Genomic DNA, 24,517 nt, shown 5'->3' with positions numbered 1-24,517 from the left:
AGGTACGGAAGTATAATGTACTTGCTAGGCAAAGAACCACAAGCGTGCAAGAACACAATTCACGAGGCGAGGTACATAGATTATCCACTTTTTTTGGTGCCTCGCATGTGCTGATGAAAACTCTAGTTTCGAGAATCGCCACTAATTTTGTTGTTATTAACAAGAACGTGCACCCTAGTCGACAAGCCTACTCCTCTTGTAAAGGTGGTATGTAAAGACGCTTGAAAGAGAGCTTCTGCCGCACCTGCTTTGTTGACGAAACCGTCCGTACAAGCGTGAATTATAGTCCTGGGGAGGAGCTAAGAAAGCTTTTCGTTCGTAATTTCTCTGCCGCTGGCTGACCGCATTCGCTAATGATGTGTCGAGCATCAGGATTGGCTGGAATTTGCTCTTACGAACAGTTCTACCTTAAATTGGTCTTGTAAATATTGGCAATGGTACTTTGGTATGGTTGATCTAATGTCAGTTGTTTCGCTAATTATATAAAAACGTATCATTTCTTTTGAAAACTTCAATTGACGTTTCTATTTTTCGTGCCCCTGTGAAGCCAAGGAGGATAGCAGAGATCTGAGCCCGTATTCACAAAACTTTTCATTAGTGCCGTTTTGTCTTTGGTCGGCCACCTTTGCTGATGATATGTCGAGAGCCAGGATTTGCTAGAATTTACTCTTACGAGTAATTCTAGCGTAAGAGCTTTTTGTCAATACGAGCATTATTTTCAAAAGAGAGAGGGAGGATAAGGACAGGAAAGAAAGGAAGGTCAACCAGGCGAGAGTCCGGTTTGCTACCCTACACTGGTGGTAAGGGAAAGGGTGAGTAAAAAGCGGGAGAGAGGGAATACCGAGTGCACGTGGAATGATGCACAGGACGCTTCCAATAAAAAAAGTAATCGGCCGTAGAAGTCGTGATTTATACTTTTGAAGCAAGGCCTTTATCTGTGCAGCTGGACAGCTTTATCTGTGCAGCTGGACAGCTTTATCTGGACAGCTGTGCATTTGTGAAAGGAGTGCACGGAGATGGGCAGAATGCTGAGCAGAAAGTCTGAAGAGTTGCTGGCATGTTTCCGAAATGCGAATTTCAACAATCACATGTAGCTCCTGTGCTTCTGCCATATTGACGTGACTCGACATAGCTCACAAAACTCTTAGGCTCACGGACTAGAATAGAACTCCTAAGGGCTCGAGCCTGTAACAGCTTTGTCGGTCAGGTGAAGTCGTAGATAAGTTCTGCAAAACAGACGCAGAGCAAGCAATTCTATGGCAGACAAGAGCTGACTGGGCATGGGGGAAGGTATGCAGTCGTCCCCACCGTACAGTACCAGCGATTCTGGCAGTGTGAAATCGCGCCCACGAAACAGTGTTTCAGAACTAGTTCGATCCACTGATCATCTCTGGAAGGAAAGATGTTTCAAACTTATTTTCTCGCGAAGTGCAAGACCACCGATTTGGCATGAGATATCTGCATGCTCCGTTACATACTAGTTTATTGAATTTAAGGCTACACGCAGCCGATTTCTGACCACAATTTTTTAGTTTATTTTTTAATGACTAATGACTTGTACGACGTCCATAAGTCATCATCAAATTCTGCGAATCAGGCAGGATAGATTACAGGAAAGAAATTTTGGTGTTCAGGTGAGATTTTGTGCGCTAATATGAGACCATCCTCCACCGAACCAACGCTGAAATAGTTTAATGAACAGCGCTCTGGTAAACCCTTCTAGACAGTGTTCGCAGTGAGTGTGTTGTGAAACTCACTTTTGCTGCCATTGCTGTTTAAGCAAAATGCTCACAAGCGCGTGCCCTACTGAATCGCAACATAATTAAGCTGGCTTGGGGATACAAACATCGCCATTGCAGCATTCCTTTACACGAATAAACACAAAAGGAAGAATGAAAGGTATCTTTCTCGCAAAGCTTGGTAGCATTTTCACGAAATAATTTGTCATGTTTACGCGTATAATGCGAAAGTAAAACTCACTAAAGGCCGGAGCAGTATTTTCTTTACTTGACTAGTGTTTTACCATTTATTTCTCGTACAATTTCATCAGCGCCAGTCCTGTCTTATTAGTCCTTGTGCCTAGCTTATTCTCGCTTTATTAATGAGAACCGCTTTGAGTGTATTAACATTAGCGGGCTTCGTCGCAGTTGCAGTGACATTTCATTTCAACTCGGAAAGGTCCGGCCACAAGGCTGGCGTTACGCCGATAATGCCAGCTCTTTGATGGTTTCGTTCGTAGTTTCGTTTGTGAGTTTCATTTACGGGGATTAGACCGAGCGTACGGAGCTGGCGTGCTTGAAACAAACAAACAAACAAACAAACAAACAAACAAACAAACAAACAAACAAACAAACAAACAAACAAACAAACAAACAAACAAACAAACAAACAAACAAACAAACAAACAAACAAACAAACAAGCAAGCAAACAAACAAACAAACAAACAAACAAACAAACAAACAAAACTACTGTCCTGATTAGATGTTGGAAGAACACGCCGTCACGTGCTCATTGATGTTATAGTCTAGTAATTCCGGAATGTTCTTTAAGTACCTGTTTGCTTGGTGAATTAGTGCTAAATAGATGCACGCAGAGCTAAGGAGACGAACTAGACCACTCACCTTTGTCTCCGTTTATGTGCGTACCGTTCTACTTAGCGCTAATTCATAACTGTGGATAGCATACCAGACCAACTAGACAAGCTGTTGTCCCTCTTTATGCGCTTTGCTTACCATTTGTCATGCCCTATCTATACGTAAGCGTATATTATGCCGCTATTTTGGTCCTGCAGCTTCTGGGTACCAGAATCACCCCGGTGGCTTCTGTCTGTTGGCCGTAAGGAGGAAGCGCTGGCCTCCCTGGAACGGATTTCTCACATTAACGGAAAGAAAATGTCCAGGGAAACCCTCAACAAACTGCTGCTCGTAAGATGAACATTGCCAACGCTTATGCAACGTCTGCCTGCGCGCAAGGTGGCCTCGCATTTCCTGCTACGAACTTGCAAGTATATAGACATACCACGATTCAAACGCCAATGTTGCCATTATTCGAGCAGGTTCTGCGGATATTCGAAAGTGAAGAAAGTTTCACGTAATGAAAAACTGGCACCCACCTGCGTTCTTCACAGTACCCCCAGTGGACCTGATTCGGTGTCCCCGAAAAGCAGATTGCGCTGCCGAAAAAAAAAAAATCGTCTTGTTCCGGGGATCGTACGCTGGGCAGGATGGTCGCTCTGTGCCATTTGAGCTAACCAGTAGGCTAGCGGGTGGCAGCGTGACACCGAATTAACAAACAACTCAAAGCCTCTTCCTCCCCTCCAGGAAGCTATATTAATCATTCAAGTAAGGTTACGAAAATGAGCCATGTAGATTAAGCTTATAGTAAATTATGAGTGCGGATTTGCGCACAACATACCTGAATGATTCATTCAAAGGTATAAGCACGAAGACAGGCAGGTCGGGACGCCCTAATGCCGAGAAGTTGAGTCAAGGTAGCATTGCAGTTAAGGCTAGCCGGCAATTCCCTCCAAGGACATCTTATTTCTACTTTACTGGCGTGGGATGCCCTGTTTTATAGTGGTTGGATAACCCTCTGGCTTAAGGAAGCATCGATGGATGAAGTAAGGCTGTGCTCACTGCGCAAAAATAACAACTTGCATTTGAAAACTTTTAGATGAACGTATAAACAACACATGTTTAAGCTTTGAATTCTAAACGTGCGCTGGAAAATTTCTTTAGTCACTAAAAGAAAGAAAAGAACCTAGATGTAAGTAACGCGTGAGCGTATGCCATGTGAGAAAAAAGTCTGTTAAAATTTTCAAATACATATTTTAAAATTTGGCATCAAAGTGCTTTCCTGCATGTGCGCACCTTAGACGCTATTGTAATATGGCCTGCCGCTTGACTGCAACATCGTTTAAGAATACGATAGTCGGAAGTGCAGTATTTGGTTCTTCATTCTTACCCCTTTATTGCATGTTCCTTAGTTCCTGTGTTCTGTTGTTTCAGTGTTCTATCGTTGTAAGATCAACATTGCGCGAATTTTTCTTGTTTTGAACTGGGTAAGTTCGCCAGCACTGTCAGTAAGTTATAACTTGAAAGAGCGTAGGTTAGGGCGTGTTGGTATTCCATAACTGAGGTTTTTTAGCGCACGAAAAGGGACGAAAGACAGTGGCAAGACGCTGAAATTATATTCGCGTATATTCGCGTCTAGATGCGTCTTGCCACTGTCTTTCGTCCCTTTTCGTGCGCTAAAAAATCGCAGTAAATTATGTTCGGAGTGCTGCGTACTTACGTCCAAGTGGCTGAGCACATGAATGCGAGGTCGAGCCCATGACTGACACTTAGGCTTTCTTAAATACAGCAACAAGAAGCAAACGAAGAGAGCGACGAGCAAGTCACACCTTCGAGGAAACTGCCAAGCTTCTTTCAGACGACGCTGCTGCTCGTGAAATCACCGAGAATCCGGCGACTCACAATATTTATTTATTTTGCATGGTACGGCAACAACATTTTCCTGTACTCTAACCTTCGTGCTTTATGGTAGGCCTAATTTTCGGATTTCGCAACATTTTAGCCCCAGAACTTGAGACTGTGATATCCGCAGCGCCATTAAAGGGACGGAAACATTTTTCTGACTAATTATAGAATAGCCTAGATATTAAAGCGTGTCGTCAAAAATCTCGTGTCTCAATTTTTCTTTTAGTCCTTCGACAGTAAGTCGAGTTATCGCAGAGATTTCCGGCTTTCTCTCTGTTTTCGTCTCCACTAGTACGCTGGAAGCTACTCAGCGGAGGAACCAAGATGGCAAAGCGCCGGCCACAAGTTGTGTCGTGGTGGTGAAAGGGCTCGTCGCGGCACCCCTTGGTGGCCGCTAGGCCACGCAGCACGCCGCTGCCAAGTCACACACACACACACACACACACACACACACACACACACACACACACACACACACACACACACACACACACACACACACACACACACACACACACACACACACACACACACACACACACACACACACACACACACACACACACACACACACACACACACACACACACACACACACACACACACACACACACACACACACACACACACACACACACACACACACACACACACACACACACACACACACACACACACACACACACACACACACACACACACACACACACACACACACACACACACACACACACACACACACACACACACACACACACACACACACACACACACACACACACACACACACACACACACACACACACACACACACACACACACACACACACACACACACACACACACACACACACACACACACACACACACACACACACACACACACACACACACACACACACACACACACACACACACACACACACACACACACACACACACACACACACACACACACACACACACACACACACACACACACACACATATATATATATATATATCTATATATATATATATATATAGAATTGTGGTATTGTATTATGGAATGTTCTTGTTGCGATCATGAAATCAGCCAGTAGCGTTGGTGGGCCAACTGTCTTAGATGACGACATTGCAGATGCGAGAGCAAGCGACTCTTCACTGCTTTTGACACGATACTCAATTACCTGCTGCATCTAGCGCAATAATATTTGGCTCACAGGAGTGTCGTTAACAGAACAACGACGTTTTGTTATGTTGTAAAAGTGTTTCGAAGGCCCGTTTAAATAAATTGAGCTTGAATGTAGGTGATTTCCCGCAATATGTTGCCGATAGTGCGCAAGTCGCGTTCCGTACGAGATAGCGTATATTGATTGAAGCATCATAACGCGTTGAATTGCCAAAATAGAATGCAGATTTCATTCATTAAGCACATATTGTATAGCCGGCAGAGAATGCCTGAACAGCTGCTGTGTTGAAAATTTCGGCTGGACTAATGTATTGAACGAAAAATTCTGTGTTCTCTCTAAGCAAAACGAAATGTTTTCATATTTAATGTGTTACACATCACGACAGTAATAATCAAGCAAGCAAGCCTGCTCCTCATCTCTCCCCACAATTCATTATTTACTGAGAGTAATCAGGAACACGAGCTTTGTTTTTCACCGTTCGTTGAAGAGAATAACTTCCCCCTACCCCCTTCTCCTGGCATTTCCTAATCGCACTAACACTTAAGCTCATTGCTGTCGGGTAAAGACTATCACATGCTCATACTTCATAATTGTAGATTATTAAATCTAAAGGACATTCATGGGGCATTATACAAGGAAGACGGGAACAATCAGTAAGGAAATAACGATTCTAACAGGTTGTACAATTGTGAACAATCTTACACAGGACACAAGCTTAGTTACAATATAGCCATAATACCGGTGCAAAAGAATGGCAGGAAATTACATGTTGCAAACACTATCATGTAATTCCAAAGACTCATGATATAATATGACAAAAAGAAATGAATCACCTGGTGATGTGTGGCTGGGTGACTCTCAGAAAACAGTACGTGACTCAGAATCTTGAAAGGCTATGTTAGTTTACTGTTAAATCTGGCAGTTTGTTCCTGTTTTCAATGACAACTTCGCCCTTCTAGACTGAATCATTAGCTTGACATTTAGTATGATTGTTTCTGCCTCCCTCAAAGACGAACGCGCGCCATGATTTTGTATGCACAGGTTCGTCATTACGCTGTGCTACAATGTGATCACGCTGCAGCTCGGCAGACTCGACCTGAACATATACTCGACCTACGCCATTGCCATCGCTTTCGAGCTGCCCGTGAATGTCCTCTGTCTCGTCCTCATGGATTCGGTGGGTCGTCGATGGTCTAACACCGGCTTCCTGTTCCTATCGGCTGTCGCCTGTTTCCTCCTAGGCCTACTGCGTCCAGGTAATGACACTTTGATCGTCTGCGCCCTCTGCGTTTTGCTTTCCTCCTTTCCGCGGGTTTCCACAGTTATACAGGACTTTCTAAATCACCCTATGCACTGCATGTGGTCTTTTCTGATTCCTCTGTTTGTTCAGCCAGACCATGCGCCCCTCATCGGGAATAACATATGGCGATCCCAAGGAGGTGCTTACATTTTCAGTTTCCCCTAAGGCATGACATGAATACCCATCATATGTAACAAGGAACGCCATTTGAGCGGCTCGATCGCAATTATACCAGCGCGCGAAATAGTACGAACGAGCACGCCGATCAGTATCGCCAGCAGTTTCCAACGGCATGACCATGATGCGGCCCGCTGTACTTCGATCGCACCGCCGCCGCAGTATTTTTCGTCGTCGGGCGCCTCACTGGCAACTTCCTCGCTCACATCAAAGCATGCGACACCCCGGTCGCTCGTCCCACTTAACCTTATTCTAGTAAACGCATGAGTACATACCTTAGGCGAAACTGCCGAAGTTGTCAGCTGCCCAACGCCCTACTTCTTGAAACACCAGTGTCACAATTTCTTGCTTTTATTTAAGTATTAAATCAACTTTTGTTCACTATATCCAAGAGTTTAAAATAAGATTCAGTGCTTCTAAAAGGAATTAGTCTAACTAGTTAATATTTCAAGGAAACATTTGTAATTAAGATAAGTTGTTTTGGAAAAGTAATAGAATAATAATATTTGGGGTTTTTACGTGCCAAAACCACTTTCTGATTATGAGGCACGCCGTAGTGGAGGACTCCGGAAATTTTGACTACCTGGGGTTCTTTAACGTGCACCTAAATCTAAGCACACGGGTGTTTTCGCATTTCGCCCCCATCGAAATGCGGCCGCCGTGGCCGGGATTCGATCCCGCGACCTCGTGCTCAGCAGCCCAACACCATAGCCACTGAGCAACCACGGCGGGTAAAAGTAATAGAAGAACCTTGTGCTAAAGCTGTTGCTGAAACGAAAGACTACTCTATTAGTGCGCATAATTTGATGCCTTTATTCGCGTACACACTTCAGAACTACATTCGGGGGCATTGTGCCTTCATTGTGGCTAAAGTTTGTATCATGATCACGTCAGTGTTTTGACTGCTACTAGTGTCAGCGGTCATCGAGTGTGATGTGCGCATGTTTGCCTGCGCGCGCTGACACCATGCTTGATAATTTAGTTAGTAAGCGAGTGTTTACAAGTTTATACGGCCGATAAATCTGCTATCCTTAATTATTATGGCTGTGGAGTAATTTGCTATCGCAATCTATGCTTCGCATTTCGGGTGGAACTATATACGTCTTTTTAAAAACACATTTAAGCACATGTTTTCTGCCGTACCGAGCTTATCATTAAGGGTGCGTGCGCTTACCATTTTTGAATTATGATTAAAATATTTTGCTGTATGAGTGCCAATGACAACAATATCAATCTTTGCTTAGTGAAAGAACAAATAGCTGCAAAGAAAAGAAAAATATCAACAAGCGTCCGCTTAGTCACAAGCGCTTTTTGCGGATGTTGCCTAATCTGCATTTTGGTTGGCTCCCAAAGAAATAGTGTTGCCGCTACGACTCTAAAGATATGTAGTTATATGCTGTGGCTGAATAGCATTGATTCTAGTTACCATGACATATCCCCGCGACGATACGGAAGTAAAAAATGGCGCCGTATCGCATAAAGTCCAGATTTTTTTTCTTCGAATCTGAAAACAATGTGGTTCTCAGGATGTTTTTACATGCTGCCATAAAAAAATTCGAAATTTTATGCAGATATCTGTGACTTCGTTGGTACTGAATATCTATGATAAGGGAATGTTTAGGCATGTTAGCAAATAATCGGTACTTTAGATATCATTTTAAAAGCCGTTGCTGATTAAAAAGAATCCCAAGAAATGTCATTTCTGACGAACTAATGTAATCTGGAAAATAATTATTCATTATTTGCTCCATTTTGGTATACAAAGCCAGCAATATGTTACCGCAGCGGCGACACAGGGGGCCCGTGTGGGCTCGTTGCGGCAAATGGGGCATTTTGACCAGCTGGGTGTTTCTAACGTGGATTAAATCCAAGTACACGAGTGCTTTTGCATTTCGTCGCCATCGAAACACGGCCGCGGCACCTGGTATCTTTTAATCGCTGCTCACGCTCCCTATACCAGAGTCCAGCACGTGGACGCTGGTTCTAGCCGTGGCGGCCATCATGGCGATGGCAGGCGCCTACAACATCACCAACCAGCTGGCGCCAGAGGCGTTCCCCACCGTTATACGGGGCAGGGCGGTGCTTCTTCAAAAGCTCATCGGAGACGTCGGTGGACTCACGGGCATTCAAGTGGCCTCGCTGGTGAGCACGCACATCATGTACTGTTGCGCGAACGCACGCCCCTATCTCAAAAAAATAAAATAAAATAAATAATAATCACTGGCCACGGTTGTGGGAATCCCCGTCCCCAGACGGTCACCCACGCGGCAAACTCTGGGTGGGCGCGCCAAGCATGTTTGGGCAGAGGAGGAAAAAACTTCCTTTACGCGGTTGCGCGCGGGCGCGCAAGCGCTGTCAGCGCCACCGGGCGACTCAGGTGAGTTCTTGTCGAGACCGCCTGAACCCTTTTGGTCGCCAGCGGGTGCGGAGGGCTCCGCCGCCACTACCGTTTTGTCAACCACATTTCTGCGGTGGCAGTCGTCACGGGCGCCTCTGCCTCAGCTGGTAACCGTTCGGAAACCGTTCATAAGCTGGAGTGTTATTCTCATCGAGGGCACACTGTAAAATAATTTACACCCTAAAAAGTGAAAAAGAGTGTAAATGTGTCTATAACTCCCACCCTTAGGGTGTCCATTATACAGATAACACCCTAAGGCTGTGAGTTAAGAACACATTTACACCTTTTTTCACTTTTTAGGGTATAAATTATTTTACAGTGCACCCTCAGTGATGTGAACTATGGCTAGCTGGCCTGCTCATAGTGTTGGTTGCAATCGTAATAAATGCCTTCCGAAGGGGCCCCCAAAATGTAACCAGAGGGTGCCAACGATGTTACGCTTCGGCACACGGCGCACCGTGGTTGGCCCGCGCCTGCCCATCAACCGCTGCAGAGTAAAACTCGAGAAAACAATGAACGACAACCACGTGCACACTCATAAAATATTTAATACGATTGCAACTAACACTTTGAGCAGGCCAGCTAGCTACAGTTTCCATCACTCAGGGTTCCTTCGGAGAGAATAACACGTTATAGATGAAGAAAGCCTTCCGACTTTCCAGCTGGGGTATGAGCGGCCGTGGCGACTGCTAGGCAGAAATGTGGTTGGCTAACCCCCTGCGGGAAAACTGGAGCGGCGACGGAGGCTTCCGCATTCGCCGCTTGCTGCTGACCAAAGAGCCTCGGGCAATGTCGGAGTGTTCTCAGGTGAGACGGCCGTTGGCGCTGACAGCGCTTGTGATTCGTGTGTATGTGCGAGGCGTGTGTATGCTGCAGCAAAAATACGGACACTATTCAGGACATCCTACGTGGATGGGAACGAATTCGCCCAGAGAGACTCGGAGGTAATCTACACCTTCCAGAAGCGCGTGTATTTAAAGTGGGCGGAAGCATCAACCGGTCAGGAACCCAGATAAGCAAGCGACGTTTAGAGTATTGGTGGGGAAAAAAAAAAACAGGGAAGAGATTGATACGACCAGATCCGTTACAGGCATAAATAGCGGTACAAGGTAGATAGAGAATTCTGAGGGACAAGAAAAAAAAAAAAGATTAAGGAGATGTATCAAAAATGCAGGAAGGAAAAACATGTACAGCATACCTGATTAAATCAATCAGACTAGTGACTATTTGCCACCACCCCGTTTCAAAGGGGATGCCAATAAATAATAATAATAATAATAATAATAATAATAATAATAATAATAATAATAATAATAATAATAATAATAATAATAATAATAATCAACATTCCCGTGCACCGCTTGCGAAAGGACGGCTTCTCCCCTTCCCCTAAACCTGTGGGCGCCCGCGCCTGACGCGACGCTTGCCACGCATGCGACCATCTTGGGACACGAAGATTTCCACATGAATGACACAGAGAAAGAAAGAGAAAAAAGTTTTCTTCTAGACCAGCGTATAGAGTAAAACTTGGATGACCAGAGATGATATAGAGTAAAACTTGGCTGACACTGAGGAAGCACCTTCCTCAGTGTCAGCATAAGCTTTGGTTCCTTACAAAACTGAATGCATTTACTACCACCACTTCCCCCTCCTCCTAAGTCCGGAACTTTGCCAGTCCTATGAATTTCTGACGCATAGGTAGTGAAGCTAAACGCCACATGTGTTACTTGTAATTTTATTACCAGTGGGCGAACTAGGGAAGCCTTAGCCCGAGAGAAACTCGTCGTCGTCAGGACAACGCTTCGCAGAAATTTTTGCTCCTGGTTGAGGCTTCTTTCGTTTGCCCACCGTTCATCAATTTCATTGTCCGTATTCCGCGAACGCCGTTTGTTTCGCATGGACCTGTGATTACAGGCGCACAAGAATGAGACCATTTTTCACGATTACGAAGTGTAGCAGAGACAAGAATGTGAGAGCGCCATGCACTGCTGCTGCCGCAGGTGGAGCGCGACACGTACACGCCCGTGCTGGTGATGGGAGCGCTGTCCCTGGCTGCCACTGTGGTGGTGTTCTTCCTCCCGGAAACCCTGGAGCAGGCGCTGCCGCAGAGCATAGAAGACGGCGAGAACTTTGGAAAGGACCAGACGCTCTGCTTCTGCCCCGTATCGGTGGCCAAGCGCGCGAGGAAGAATCGGTAAGTGCTCGTGGTGCACCCCCATGCTCACAATTTACATCCGGTGACAATACACGACCAACATTTACGTCGAACCAGGTACAGGGCAAGAATGCTAGAACTACCAAGAACTATTGATAGCAGTGACGGCTATCTCCCGTCTGTTTATGCTCGACCCATCCGCCACGTGTCGAGGCCTGCTTAAAAGGACACCACAGATGAAAGTTATTTGAGCATCGTTAGTGAATGACGCCGTTACAATACAAAAAGAAAAAGCTCGCCCTTACCCGAGAACAGGCTTGAAGACTGTGTAACCGCCAGCCGCGACGTCACATATTTTGACGGCGTCTGCTCGGGCTTACTTAATTGTTTAATTGTTTAAATGGACTTCATGGTATTCTAAAAGAACCATAGATTGAACTTCGAAAGTGTCAAGTACTTTTAAAGAGCCACAATGGCACAAGTACGAAATAAATATTCACACTCGCTCACCGTCGTAAGAGTTTCTGCGCAAAATTAAAAAAATAAACTGGATTTAGATCATTTCCTTAGCTAAAATAAACATATTACCGCGAAATTAAAAACAATTAAGTTGGGAATGAACACATATCAGTTTGCACGGAATGAGTGTTTTTATATTATTGCCCTCTTTGCGAACCATATTTCCCGCACCGCAGTGCAGGGTAGCAAACCGGAAATTCGCATCTGGTTAACCTCTCTGCCTTTCCTTTCTCTCTGGAATCGCTTGAGCGTCTTGGTATTCCTGAACAAGACACGTGCGGGGTCCCAAACGTCTCGTCCTTTGATGCGATAAGCATTCTTTGCCCAGTTTAGGCGTTTTGAGCACATCTATCTATCTATCTATCTATCTATCTATCTATCTATCTATCTATCTATCTATCTATCTATCTATCTATCTATCTATCTATCTATCTATCTATCTATCTATCTATCTATCTATCTATCTATCTATCTATCTATCTATCTGTCTGTCTGTCTGTCTGTCTGTCTGTCTGTCTGTCTGTCTGTCTGTCTGTCTGTCTGTCTGTCTGTCTGTCTGTCTGTCCGTCCGTCCGTCCGTCCGTCCGTCCGTCCGTCCGTCCGTCCGTCCGTCCGCTTACGTCAATCCAGCGGCCCAGGTTGTCCGCCAACTTTGGCCACTAGGCACCTGGGCGTGGTGCCATTGTGGTTGTTCCATGGTCGTCACTCTGGCTTCGTCATATGACTCTCGTCACGCCATCGGTGTCATGCCTCTTGCGCCGACTCAGCGGCGCAAGTTGTCTATGAGCGTGGGCCACTACGTATGTGTTCGTGAAGCCATCGTGGTCGTTTCATCATCATCATTCCAGCTTCGTGATCTGACTCCCTTCATGGCGTCATCGTCACGCACTGTACAGCCACTCAGTGGCGCAAGTAGCCTGCCACCTTGGGCCACGTTGTATGCGCTCCTGGTCTTAAATGTCAACATGGTGCTTTCACCGTCGTCGTTCAAGCTTCATCATCAGACTCTTGTCATGCTGTCGTCGTCATGCCAGCGTCGTCACACAGTCATTGTGAAGCAGTCATCGTCACGTCCCCATCGTCCTAATACCCTCACCTTCAACCAATTTCCCACATACCGTTGTAATGTCATCGGTGCCACTGCCACGTCGTGATACTGCCGCTGTGTCACACCGTGATCGTGATGGCGTTGTTGCCGTCCTGTCGTCTTCATTCAAGCTTCGTCGTCCGGCATCATTATGCCATCGGCATTGTACCATCGTCGTCATGCAGTTAATTTACCACCATCATCACTTCAGAGACGTCATCCCATTGACGTCATACATCGTCATCTGTGTCATTTCATCTTCGTCATTCCACCGTAATGTCATCGCTAAACAATCACTTTCATGCATCCTTTGTAATACTGTCGTCGTCTTGCCGCCGTGTTCGTGCCGTCATTTTCATTCCAGCTTCGTCATTAAACTCGTCATGCTGTCATTATTGGTGGAACGTTGGTGGAACGATGAAGGTGATATGAGGACTGCGGCATGACAAGGGGAAGGCATTATTGAAGTCTTCCCATTGATGTCGCTCAGTGGTCCAAGTGGTCCACCGAATTGCGCCACTAGGTATGTACGCGGATTAGTGATCCCGACGTGGTCGCTCCATTGTCGACACTCTAGATTAGTGACGTGACTCTCGTCATGCCGTCGTCGTATAGCCATCGTTGTCATACAGTAGTCGTGCATTCGTTGTCATGATGCAGTCGTGATGTCATCGTAGTCGTTGCCTGTCATCGTAGTCGTTGTCATTGTCATGACTTCACGAATGTCTTCCCATTGTCATGCCGCAATCCTCGTATCACCTTCATCGTTCCAGTGCGTCCCTGACTGCACACGTTGCGTTGCAGTAATCTCGCTGACCAGTACGTGCGTCATTGGGCGGCACATGTGACGGTGCGGAGGAGGTGGCGCCGCGTCACGGGTGTATAAAATGAGCGCGTTCGTGACGTGCCGAGGTCTACGAACAGTACAATGCTTTCGCATTTCCGCACGTAAGGAGTCTCAAGTGTCTGCCGAATCTTTAAGTTTAGTAATTGCGGTCGCGCCAGGCGGTGTTGCGCAGAAAAGCGGGCGCGTGCGCCCTGCGCGTTGACGTCACAGTCGCAGCGGCAGCTGTCGGCGGCGAGCGATGGAGGAACGTGCACGCTCTTGCGGCTCGCGAGGACGGCCGCGCAAGTACGGGCTGATTTACGCTCGAGCCGCCCATCGCCGCAAGCCGCACCGCACGCGTGCGGTCGCGCGAATGACTGCACGTATCAAACACTTGTGCACAAATTTCGGTTTACAATGTGTAAGGTATACACTGTGTACACAGTGTAAACGGTAATTTGCGCACAAGTGCTGGATACGTGCAATTTTTCACGCGACCGCAAGCGTGCGGTGCGGCTTGCGGCGATGGGCGGCTCGAGCTTAGATCGGCCCTACGCCCCTTCGGAAGGAGCGCGCGCCGCTGCGCCTTAGTGAGGAGGTCGCCTTATTGCCACGCGGGTACTTCCCATTGCGGCTCGTTATGTCTTGCAATAACTCCAGCCGCGATTGTATAACTTGATGCATTATCAATATGTCTCGCAAAGAAGTCTAACCCTGATTGTATAACTCCATGTATTGGCAAATGTGCAGCAAGTTTTCGCCTTGTGTTAAAAGAGTGTATCACTTGCCGAACTCTTTGTTTTCTTAAAATGCTTTGCTTGGCCTGGCGCGCATTTTACAGCGAAGCTATAGGGCAGTTCAGCCGTTTTCGGCGGCGTGCTACTGCGTAAAAGGTATCAAATGATAAAAATGACAGCCGAAGTGCCGCGTTTTATTCGATAGCAATTATATGGACACTCCAAGCTAATTTTCATCGTCGGCGTCGTCATGGGGCTCCGTATATACTTCGGTTTATGTATGCTATAGGATCGCCCATGCCGTATGTGCTGGTTATATTGCTACACTATTCAAGCTCTAACGTTGCTCATACCAGGTTTTACGTTCTCAACTAAATTATTCCTCAGAATTTTCAGAATGGCAACCACAAGACGAATATCATGAAGCATAACATTCCCAGCGCATACATTTCACCTTCGATCTTTTAAGACTACTAAATGTTAAAACTGCAAAACAATCTCGTAGCTGAAACCTGAAAGGTACGCAATTTTACTGGCATGGCTCTTTACGCGTGCAGCGTAGTGACGCCTGTGCGATTTCGATTAGCAGCTCTACACGGCGTGTTAAAGCGTTCAAAGGTGCCATAAATTTAGCTACAGCCGCCTATGTCGCGTCCGCGTTATGTGAATCAACGTGTTGGGACACGGTCCGATAAATTCAAGTGCAGGGCTAAACCTTGCTCACAGAATCAGTGCTCCGCCCTTCGGGCGAGATTGCCAATCTGTTTTGAAACGTATTCAATAATTACGAAATAAAAGTTGCCTTGCGTATACCTCACTCGACTAGACAGCAACCAATTGGCGCAGTTCCATTTTTAGCGCTAATGCTTGGAATTTCTGTTTTTCACGTCGCGATTTATCGAGTTCGCGTTGGAGGTCCGCTTCGAGTTCAAGGCTGCGGCGGGAAAAGCAGCCGGGTCAGTACTGCAGCGCAGCGTCGCTGAACACATGTGTTCGAGCGCGCTTGTGGCTGGCTGCGCAGTGAAAGCTGTAGGCGAGATGCCAGAGCCATCCGTGGACCTTGCTCAAACGCCGCAGCAACGCAGTCAGGAAACAGACTCCTATAAAGTCGGTGACGACCTAATTACAAACGACCTTCAGCCACAAATGCACAGAGCAGCTGTCCTTCACCTACGAAAGAGAGACTAGCCGGCTTTGTTTATTGCGCCAAAAATTTATTGCGCCCATCACTGTTTGGTGAATTTTGTGGCCCTGAAACCTCCGCTCGTACGTCACTTTCTTTTTGACGGCATGCTTAGAAACTTCCGCTTTAAAGTGAAAGATGCACAATATGTGAGGCAAATCTGAGATTCAATACTCAGCCACACAATTTATATTTTCACGATTTCTTCGTGTTTTCTGATCAGCTTGGGCTTTTTGCATCGTGCCACACCATTTAAAGCTGCTTATCCATCACTTACCTAATGCATCCATTGAAGTCGTAGCACTGGATTGACAGGGACATGAAAGACGACAGGACATGCGCGCGTCCTGTCGTCTTTCATGTTCCTGTGTTCCTGTCAATCCAGCGCTATGACTTCAATGGATGCAACGAACCAACTAGCCCCTAAATCTGCACTCCTGGATTACCTAATGCTGTTTTACATTCATGCCACTGCCGCTAAAGTAGCGTTTGCATTGACGCCACCCAGCGACGACCTAATGTCTTGAGAACGGCATCAGACGTCTTTCGTGATATTCCTAAAGCGCTCGGAAGCAACAAAATTGATATATCTTTGGCCAATGGAGCGGGCGACCGAACACGCCACATGCACTAGACGAAGACAAAGACAGTATTACAGCTCAGAACCGATAGCCGAGGCTCAAATGGTGCAGTTCATCGTCAAAACATGGTCGACAAGTCACTATGAGTGGACCCCGACAACGGAACAAAAATGACGAGAAACCAACGCCCGTGCAGGCGCGCGCACCTACTTATTCCTAGCCGACGACACCATGAGCAATCCACACTAAGTGTGGGAATGACTGCGACGCCGCTCGATTTCGCAGGCAATATTGTTAGGAAACAGTCCATATACACTGTTCTCCTAACCTATCGACTCGCATTTCAAAAACTCGAGCGGAAGAGATCAGCCGACTGCATAAAGTTGCCTTAACGTCGCTGCAGCGGAGTCCCCCCGCTGACGTCAGACGCGAGAGAGCGCCACTCAACGAGATTTCGGGGCTAATAGTACTTCCGAAGGGTGTGAGAAATCGCCCGTACAGCTTCGCTGCCTTTGATGTATCATTTGCCAGGATAGCATGCACCTGTGAAGGAATATTTAACCTTTAATACGCCATCGATAGGCAGCGGATGACTTCGCTACGTGTGAGACAGCATCGATCGGTCCACGAGACTCTTTTGCCGAAGTGGTGTTTAACAGGTTACTAAGCTTGTAGGTTTCTTTTTGTACCCTGCATAATAATGCCCTGCTGATAGGCTTTTGTCTGTGCCTACTTTATTACTTAATTCTGGAAAACTAATTGAACTATGTGCATACACTGAGAAATGTTATTTTTGCGCATTTGTGTGTTACGCTGTCGGCTGCACCTGAATATTTCCTCATCTGTCTCACGGATTCTGCTTCGTGCGTTCGCTGGGCTGCATCTTCTCCCCTGCGGATATTTATGGCTACGCGCTTGGTTTTCGTCTCTGGGATTTACAAGTGTTTTTTTCTACCGTAACGTTGACTCTGGGCCACGGTTTTCTGGACCTATATGTTTACGCTTCATTTTAGCCGCCGAGGTGCTCTTTACTGAATCTTTGTGTCTTTTGCCTAACCACACGCCTGGCATCCCACTACGATTAGAAATGACGAGAAATCAAGTGGTATTCACTGCAGATCACAGATCTGCAACGTAAACAAAACACTGTAACATAACCTACAAGATAAGTAAAATATATCACTGGAATCAGTGTCTCTCAGAAAACTTAAAAATTCCCGCGAATACGACCAGCAGTGGTTCGATTAGAGTGTGAAAGTGAGCCACTTGGACAGACATGATTATCCTGTAACGAAAGCATGTGGTCCATGGTCACACCCCGATGAAGAGCGATGTGTTTGACAGCCCTTAGAGGTTTGCTCGTTCACAGCAAGCTAACCATTTTAATTGAACAATACATTCTGGCGAACTTTATGTTTATACTGAGTGTTCACTTTCAGGACGGCTTCAACAATCGCATTCGTGTGTGCGCGTACAATAGTGTTCTTATTGCACAGTAGGAGTGAAATTATAATTCTTAACGAGGTCGGATACGGCTAGTTTCTTCTGGTTGGCGTTATTCTTTTGTCTTGTTTGTATTTACGTTTTTTGTAAGCGTAGCCTCTTTATGTGTTTTGCGTATGCGTGTCAGTGTTATATGGAAAAGGGGTAGATCCTTACTTTCTTAACTGCGTATTGAGATAGTCGGTTATAACGTAGCCTGCCTTCCCGTTCGTCTGCAGTTGATAAACAGTCAACAAACAATACGTGATCAGCGGACAGAAAACAACGAGATCTCTGCTGCTGAGATGGTCACTGCCATGCGGAGCGACACCTCCTGGCATTCTTGTTATTTATTAGCCAAGCTAAACGGATCCCGTATATGTGCCTTCGAGTCCAATAGGCAGCAGTAACGTGAACACATGAATTCCCGGTAAGTGCTGAGAACGGAAAACTGCAACGAAAACGAGCCGCGCATCAAGAGAAAGAAATGTGCAGAAACCATCGACGGTTATTGTCAATGTCAACGAATAGCCCGAACGAACGAGAGCCACGTTCCCCTTTCTGCCTCCCTCCCTCCCACCACACCCCGCAATTCGGTTGTTTGCGAGCACGCGCTTTTTCCCTCGCCGCCTTTGTACCGCCAGTTCGACCACAGACCTCCTCCAAGTACGAAAACGGACGAAACAGCCAGAGAAAGCTGCTCGCATTAAAAGAACAAGACGCGGTGCTCGTGACGTAATGGGGACGTAAGCTCTCGATTACCAGGTAGAAGAAAGCAGGCGACGAATGTTGCCTGTGGATGCTGGCGCAGGGGGGCGCGAGAGAGCTTGTGCTGCGGCTAGGGTATAGCTGGCCTTACCCGTATACCATCGCGACGCAGCATTTCGTTTGCTAGCATCTCCGGTATTACCGAGACGTTGCGAGAAATTCTTGAGGTGGAACGCTCGCTCCGACGGGGATTTTCAACATCAAATATAGGAAAAATTTCACGTAGGGCGTGGTAAGGGGCCCTTTAAGAGGCTCGTGGCACGCGTACCGGTGCAAACGCCTATAGGAACACTCTTGCGGATTTGAAGGACCAAGTTGCCCCCCCCCCCTCCCCCCCCCCCCCCCCCAGAACGTTTGCCTGACCTTGTGTACCACACGATCGCTTGTACTGACGTCATCGTCGTCACCGCCTTGGTGTACTGGTGCGTCGAGAAACTTCGTAAAGAAGCAACATGACAGCACGAAAGCGCGACAGTTAAATCATGCACCAAATGATAACTTGATAACAGTGATAACCCAGTGAAAAATGCTCACCGTCAAAGAAAAAAAAAAAGAACGATGTAAGCGTGATACTATGGAGCACAGACTTCACCGCTGCCGCATTGTTAGAGTATTAACATGTCAGGAAGCTGCGTTTGGGACCTCTCGTTAAAACGATATAAACCTTGTACACCTTACATGCATTTTAGGATGTCGAAACCGGCAGTTTAACCGGAAGCAGTTGAATGTGCGGATGTCTTCGCCTGCCATTGCGCTGTACTTTGCTGCTTCATCGTTGGTGCACATGGCCTATATACAAGTTTTCCTAAAGATACAAGTTCCTAAAAACCGTTTTCAGGAACAGCTGTGCAGCATTTCTGAGTGGTGTGTTCTTGAAGAAACACACGATTCTTTTATGCTTAGAGGGGCTCTTCTTCTTTGCAGGTGGCTTGAGAAGCAGGCAAGGATAGCGGCACGGAATTCCAATGAAGACGAGCTGGGAGCAGCAGCTACTCCTCTGGCCGCGGACTCGTCAGTTTAAAGCATAAACGACGGATACACCATTTTAGTGGCTCTCTATACAAGCCGCCATGCTCACACACACCTGACTAGCTAGCCTTTGTACGGACAGCTAGGAATGCTCCGTTTGACTCCGCGATAGCGAGTCAAGATTCATGTATACTCAGACGAACATGACGGCTCAAGCACTTCGTTCTCACGAACAAGCCTCTGTCAGGCAATGAGAGCCAGACCAACGAGAACTTATTTGAAATAAACTTCTAAAGTGAAATTAGCCAGTCATCGTTAGAATAATGTTAATAATAATAAAGTTCTTTCGCGCCAGTTGGTGCAGGAATAATATTTACATTAACAACAAATGAATTATAATTTTGCGCATGTCATAAATGCATACGCGAGCCTGCCGTCGTCGCGCGTGTTTTGAGCGTTTTGTTTTCTTTTTTGCGTTTGCTGAAATTTTCGGAGCACGTGTCCAGTGACGCACCTTGTGAAGGGTATATGTACAGCTCATCTCGGAAATATATTGTTGAAAGCTAGCGCTGTGTGCGTTTTTCTGTCCCGCTGCGTATCCTCTTACATGCGTTAGGCCAGTGGCATTTCATGTGACGCACGAACAGGCCCAACGTGCAACCTCAGCTTGTTATACTGGTGGCTAATGCGCGATGATAATTTTTAAGTTTTCCAGAAATTTTAAAAATCGCCTGTGGCCGATAGCATCGAGCTGGACTATTAGAACAGGCTGACAATAATAGCACGTGAAACAAAACATATATTCTACTAATTAACAGAAATTCACGAAGTAACTTCTTATTGATTAATTTACGGCGCTATATTTACAACGGCACATTGCAATTTACGAATTGTAACCACTGAGTTTGCAAGGCGTATCCACTTGGAGTTACATTCCAGTATGACGCCAGTTTCGATATATCATTCCCTAAGTGTGAGATGAAATACACGGGCGTTCCAATTACATCGTGCTTCAATTCATAAAAGAGCGTTTTGTTAAAGAAGTAAGTAGAACAACAGTACCATTTTACGGCGAGTTTGATGGCGCGTACACCCAAACTGGTGTCAGTCTGGAAATCCATCCCAAGTGAATACGCCTAGCAAACTTACCGGCTACAATTCGTAAATTGCGATATGTACCGCAAAGTAATTAATTGAGAAGTTAATTAGCGATTTTCAAATTAGATAAAGATATGTTTCGATTTCGCGTGCAACTAATGTCCGCCTCTCTGAATAATACAGTTCAAGGACTAGAATTATGGTATCTGCAAGACGCGATAATTAAAAATTTCATAAAGATCAAAATTAATCACCCCGTATTGTATCAGTTATTTACTTTTTTGATGTTAATAGAATTTTCTGATTACTCGAAGATGCTCAAGGTTGGATTACACGAAGTTGGATTCCTCTTAGAGGGACGTAATACTTGCGCGAGAAATCAAACAAACGTAAGTATAATTGACTAATAAAAATATTTTTACAAAACAGACTCTTAGTTATTACTTGAGTGCACCTACAGCAGTTTGCAAGTTGAAACCAGTGTGTTTTCAAAGCGCATATACATGGAAAATATTTTGAATCTAGTAGCAGTTTTGAGCATTCATAAAAATGAGCTGTTCTTCGATTTACTTCTCTAACAAAATGTCTTTTTATACACTGAAGCTAAAAAATAATTGGACCACCGATGTATTTTGTCGCACATTTTGGGAACTCATAATCTCGAAACTGTTGTCATCCTTCCAATTTGTTCAAAACGGATATATCCATACATATCCATATATGCCTTGCGAACTCACTCTCTACAATTCGTATGTTGCAACATGTGCCGCAAAATAATTATGAAAGTAATGTGCGAAAACTTCATAATCGCTCAATTACACATTTTTATATTTCATGTAAATAATTTCCTCATGTTAAAGTAGTCCAGCTCGAGGAGCAGAATTTCGCTATGCGCCACAACTGGTATTTCAATGTTTTGTTAACTGTAACGCAAGAATGAAGAAACTAATACTCCATGTGCGGCTAGCTAATAAGCTACCCTGTTGGACACAGAAAGTACAGGATCGTGCTCGGCTATTTCATTGCATGTTACCGCTTTTTGATATTTGGAATTCAGATACGATTTTGTTATGTGTAAGAATTTGCCGCGGAAGCCTTGAAAACTATTTTATTATTACACATTTGGCGTTTTATGCAGTGAAATGGGGCCTTAGATAAAGTCAAGGACAGTTCCAAGCGTAATCGTTAATGCCTATATGCATTCTTAAGCGACACAGCCAAGAAATCTGTCCGTCGGTCTGTCAGGGCGTAATGCGTAAAACGATGCGCTCCATAAATAAAAACAGAATAACCTCGAAAGGAAAAACGTTGGCGGTGGTCAGATTGGAACCTACGACCCCACGCCCAACAGTCGAGTGTCTTACCCGTGCTTGTACAAGGTGAATGTATCCGAACCTTATCAGTGTGTTGTGATGGCGGTACACAACAAATGTCAGAGGAGAATAGTTTGTATGAAGGCTTTGTTGAAAAATTTGGTGGTGATGGAACAAAATGCCAACTCTAGGGCCAAGTGTAGAGCGGACTTAGAGGCTTGTAGACGTAGGAAAATTCCGGGTTTGCCAAAATTTCATCCCCGATGCGCTTTATCGCTGGTCGTGGGACGAGCATCCTGTCGGGGCGATCCTCCACTGAAGACACTACGGTATCTTGCAGTGACAAAACGGTTGCCTCTCTAACTACAAAGCTGTGCACTAAGTGAGGATGCTAACTGGTAAAAAAAAATAATCATCTAACTATAAACCCTTCTAAAACTAAATTCATGATTTTCATATCCCTTCAAAAGCCGATATTTACTCCGCTAGTTCTGGCGCTCGGTTCTGATATTATCTCTGCTTGTGATTTTGTCTCTTTTCTTGGAGTGCGTTTAGACGTAACTCTTAATTTTGGTTTGCATATGTTATTGGCTTAGCGGGGAGAAGAGAACTAGGCGTCGGATTCCTGATTAATAAGAATATAGCTGGTAACATACAGGAATTCTATAGCATTAACGAGAGGGTGGCAGGTCTTGTTGTGAAACTTAATAAGAGGTACAAAATGAAGATTGTACAGGCCTACGCCCCTACATCCAGTCATGATGACCAGGAAGTCGAAAGCTTCTATGAAGACGTGGAATCGGCGATGGGTAGAGTGAAAACTAAATACACTATACTAATGGGCGACTTTCATGCCAAGGTAGGCAAGAAGCAGGCTGGAGACAAGGCCGTGGGGGAATATGGCATAGGCACTAGGAATATCAGGGGAGAGTTATTAATAGAGTTTGCGGAACAGAATAATATGAGGATAATGAATACCTTCTTCCGCAAGCGGGATAGCCGAAAGTGGACGTGGAGGAGCCCGAACGGCGAGACTAGAAATGAAATAGACTTCATACTCTGCGCTAACCCGGGCATCATACAAGATGTGGACGTGCTCGGCAAGGTGCGCTGCAGTGACCACAGGATGGTAAGAAGTCGAATTAGCCTAGACCTGAGAAGGGAACGGAAGAAACTGGTACATAAGAAGCCGATTAATGAGTTAGCGGTAAGAGGGAAAATAGAGGAAATCCAGATCAAGCTACAGAACAGGTATTCGGCTTTAACTTAAGAAGAGGAACGTAGTGTTGAAGCAATGAACGACAATCTTGTGGGCATCATTAAGGAGTGTGCAATGGAAGTCGGTGGTAACTCCGTTAGGCAGGATACCAGTAAACTATCGCAGGAGACGAAAGATCTGATCAAGAAACGCCAATGTATGAAAGCCTCTAACCCTACAGCTAGAAGAGAACTGGCAGAACTTTCGAAGTTAATCAGCAAGCGTAAGACAGCTGATATAAGGAAGTATAATATGGATAGAATCGAACATGCTCTCAGGAACGGAGGAAGCCTAAAAACAGTGATGAAGAAACTGGGAATTGGCAAGAATCAGATGTATGCGTTAAGAGACAAAGCCGGCAATATCATTACTAATATGGATGAGATAGTTCAAGTGGCTGAGGAGTTCTATAGAGATTTATACAGTACCAGTGGCACCCATGACGATAACGGAAGAGAAAATAGTCTAGACGAATTCGAAATCCCACAGGTAACGCCGGAAGAAGTAAAGAAAGCCTTGGGAGATATGCAAAGGGGGAAGGCAGCTGGGGAGGATCAGGTAACAGCAGATTTGTTGAAGGATGGGGGTCAGATTGTTCTAGAGAAACTGGCCACCCTGTATACGCAATGCCTCATGACCTCGAGCGTACCGGAATCTCGGAAAAACGCTAACATAATCCTAATCCATAAGAAAGGGGACGCCACAGACTTGAAAAATTATAGACCGATAAGCTTGCTGTCTGTTGCCTACAAATTATTTACTAAGGTAATCGCAAATAGAATCAGGAACACCTTAGACTTCTGTCAACCAAAGGACCAGGCAGGATTCCGTAAAGGCTACTCAACAATAGACCATATTCACACTATCAATCAGGTTATAGAGAAATGTGCGGAATATAACCAACCCTTATATATAGCTTTCATTGATTACGAGAAAGCATTTGATTCTGTCGAAACCTCAGCAGTCATGCAGGCGTTACGGAATCAGGGTGTAGACGAGCCATATGTAAAAATAC

General features: G+C 45.5%; 1 protein-coding gene and 1 long non-coding RNA gene across 7 annotated transcripts in view; one reads left to right on the top strand and one right to left on the bottom strand.

Annotated features, from left to right (window-relative positions):
- The window catches only part of LOC135913702 (solute carrier family 22 member 13-like), a 47,579-nt gene extending 27,180 nt beyond the window's left edge, over positions 1–20,399 (top strand). For 4 of the 5 annotated variants that reach the window (XM_070532028.1, XM_070532029.1, XM_065446286.2 and 1 more), the window contains 6 exons: positions 2,793–2,925; positions 4,364–4,497; positions 6,693–6,907; positions 9,089–9,270; positions 11,527–11,720; positions 19,789–20,399. In XM_070532028.1, coding sequence (XP_070388129.1) covers positions 2,793–2,925; positions 4,364–4,497; positions 6,693–6,907; positions 9,089–9,270; positions 11,527–11,720; positions 19,789–19,885 — 955 coding nt within the window. In that variant the 3' untranslated portion in view covers positions 19,886–20,399. The remainder of the gene's footprint in view (positions 1–2,792; positions 2,926–4,363; positions 4,498–6,692; positions 6,908–9,088; positions 9,271–11,526; positions 11,721–19,788) is intronic. The other variant, XM_070532030.1, reaches the window with a different exon arrangement.
- The window catches only part of LOC135914277 (uncharacterized), a 241,449-nt gene that overhangs the window by 84,915 nt on the left and 132,017 nt on the right, over positions 1–24,517 (bottom strand). The window lies entirely within an intron of this gene.

Source organism: Dermacentor albipictus, chromosome 1 (assembly GCF_038994185.2).
Source record: "Dermacentor albipictus isolate Rhodes 1998 colony chromosome 1, USDA_Dalb.pri_finalv2, whole genome shotgun sequence".
Classification (NCBI taxonomy): domain Eukaryota; kingdom Metazoa; phylum Arthropoda; class Arachnida; order Ixodida; family Ixodidae; genus Dermacentor; species Dermacentor albipictus.
Note: the sequence above shows the minus strand (reverse complement) of the source record. Positions and strands in the feature narration are given on the sequence as shown.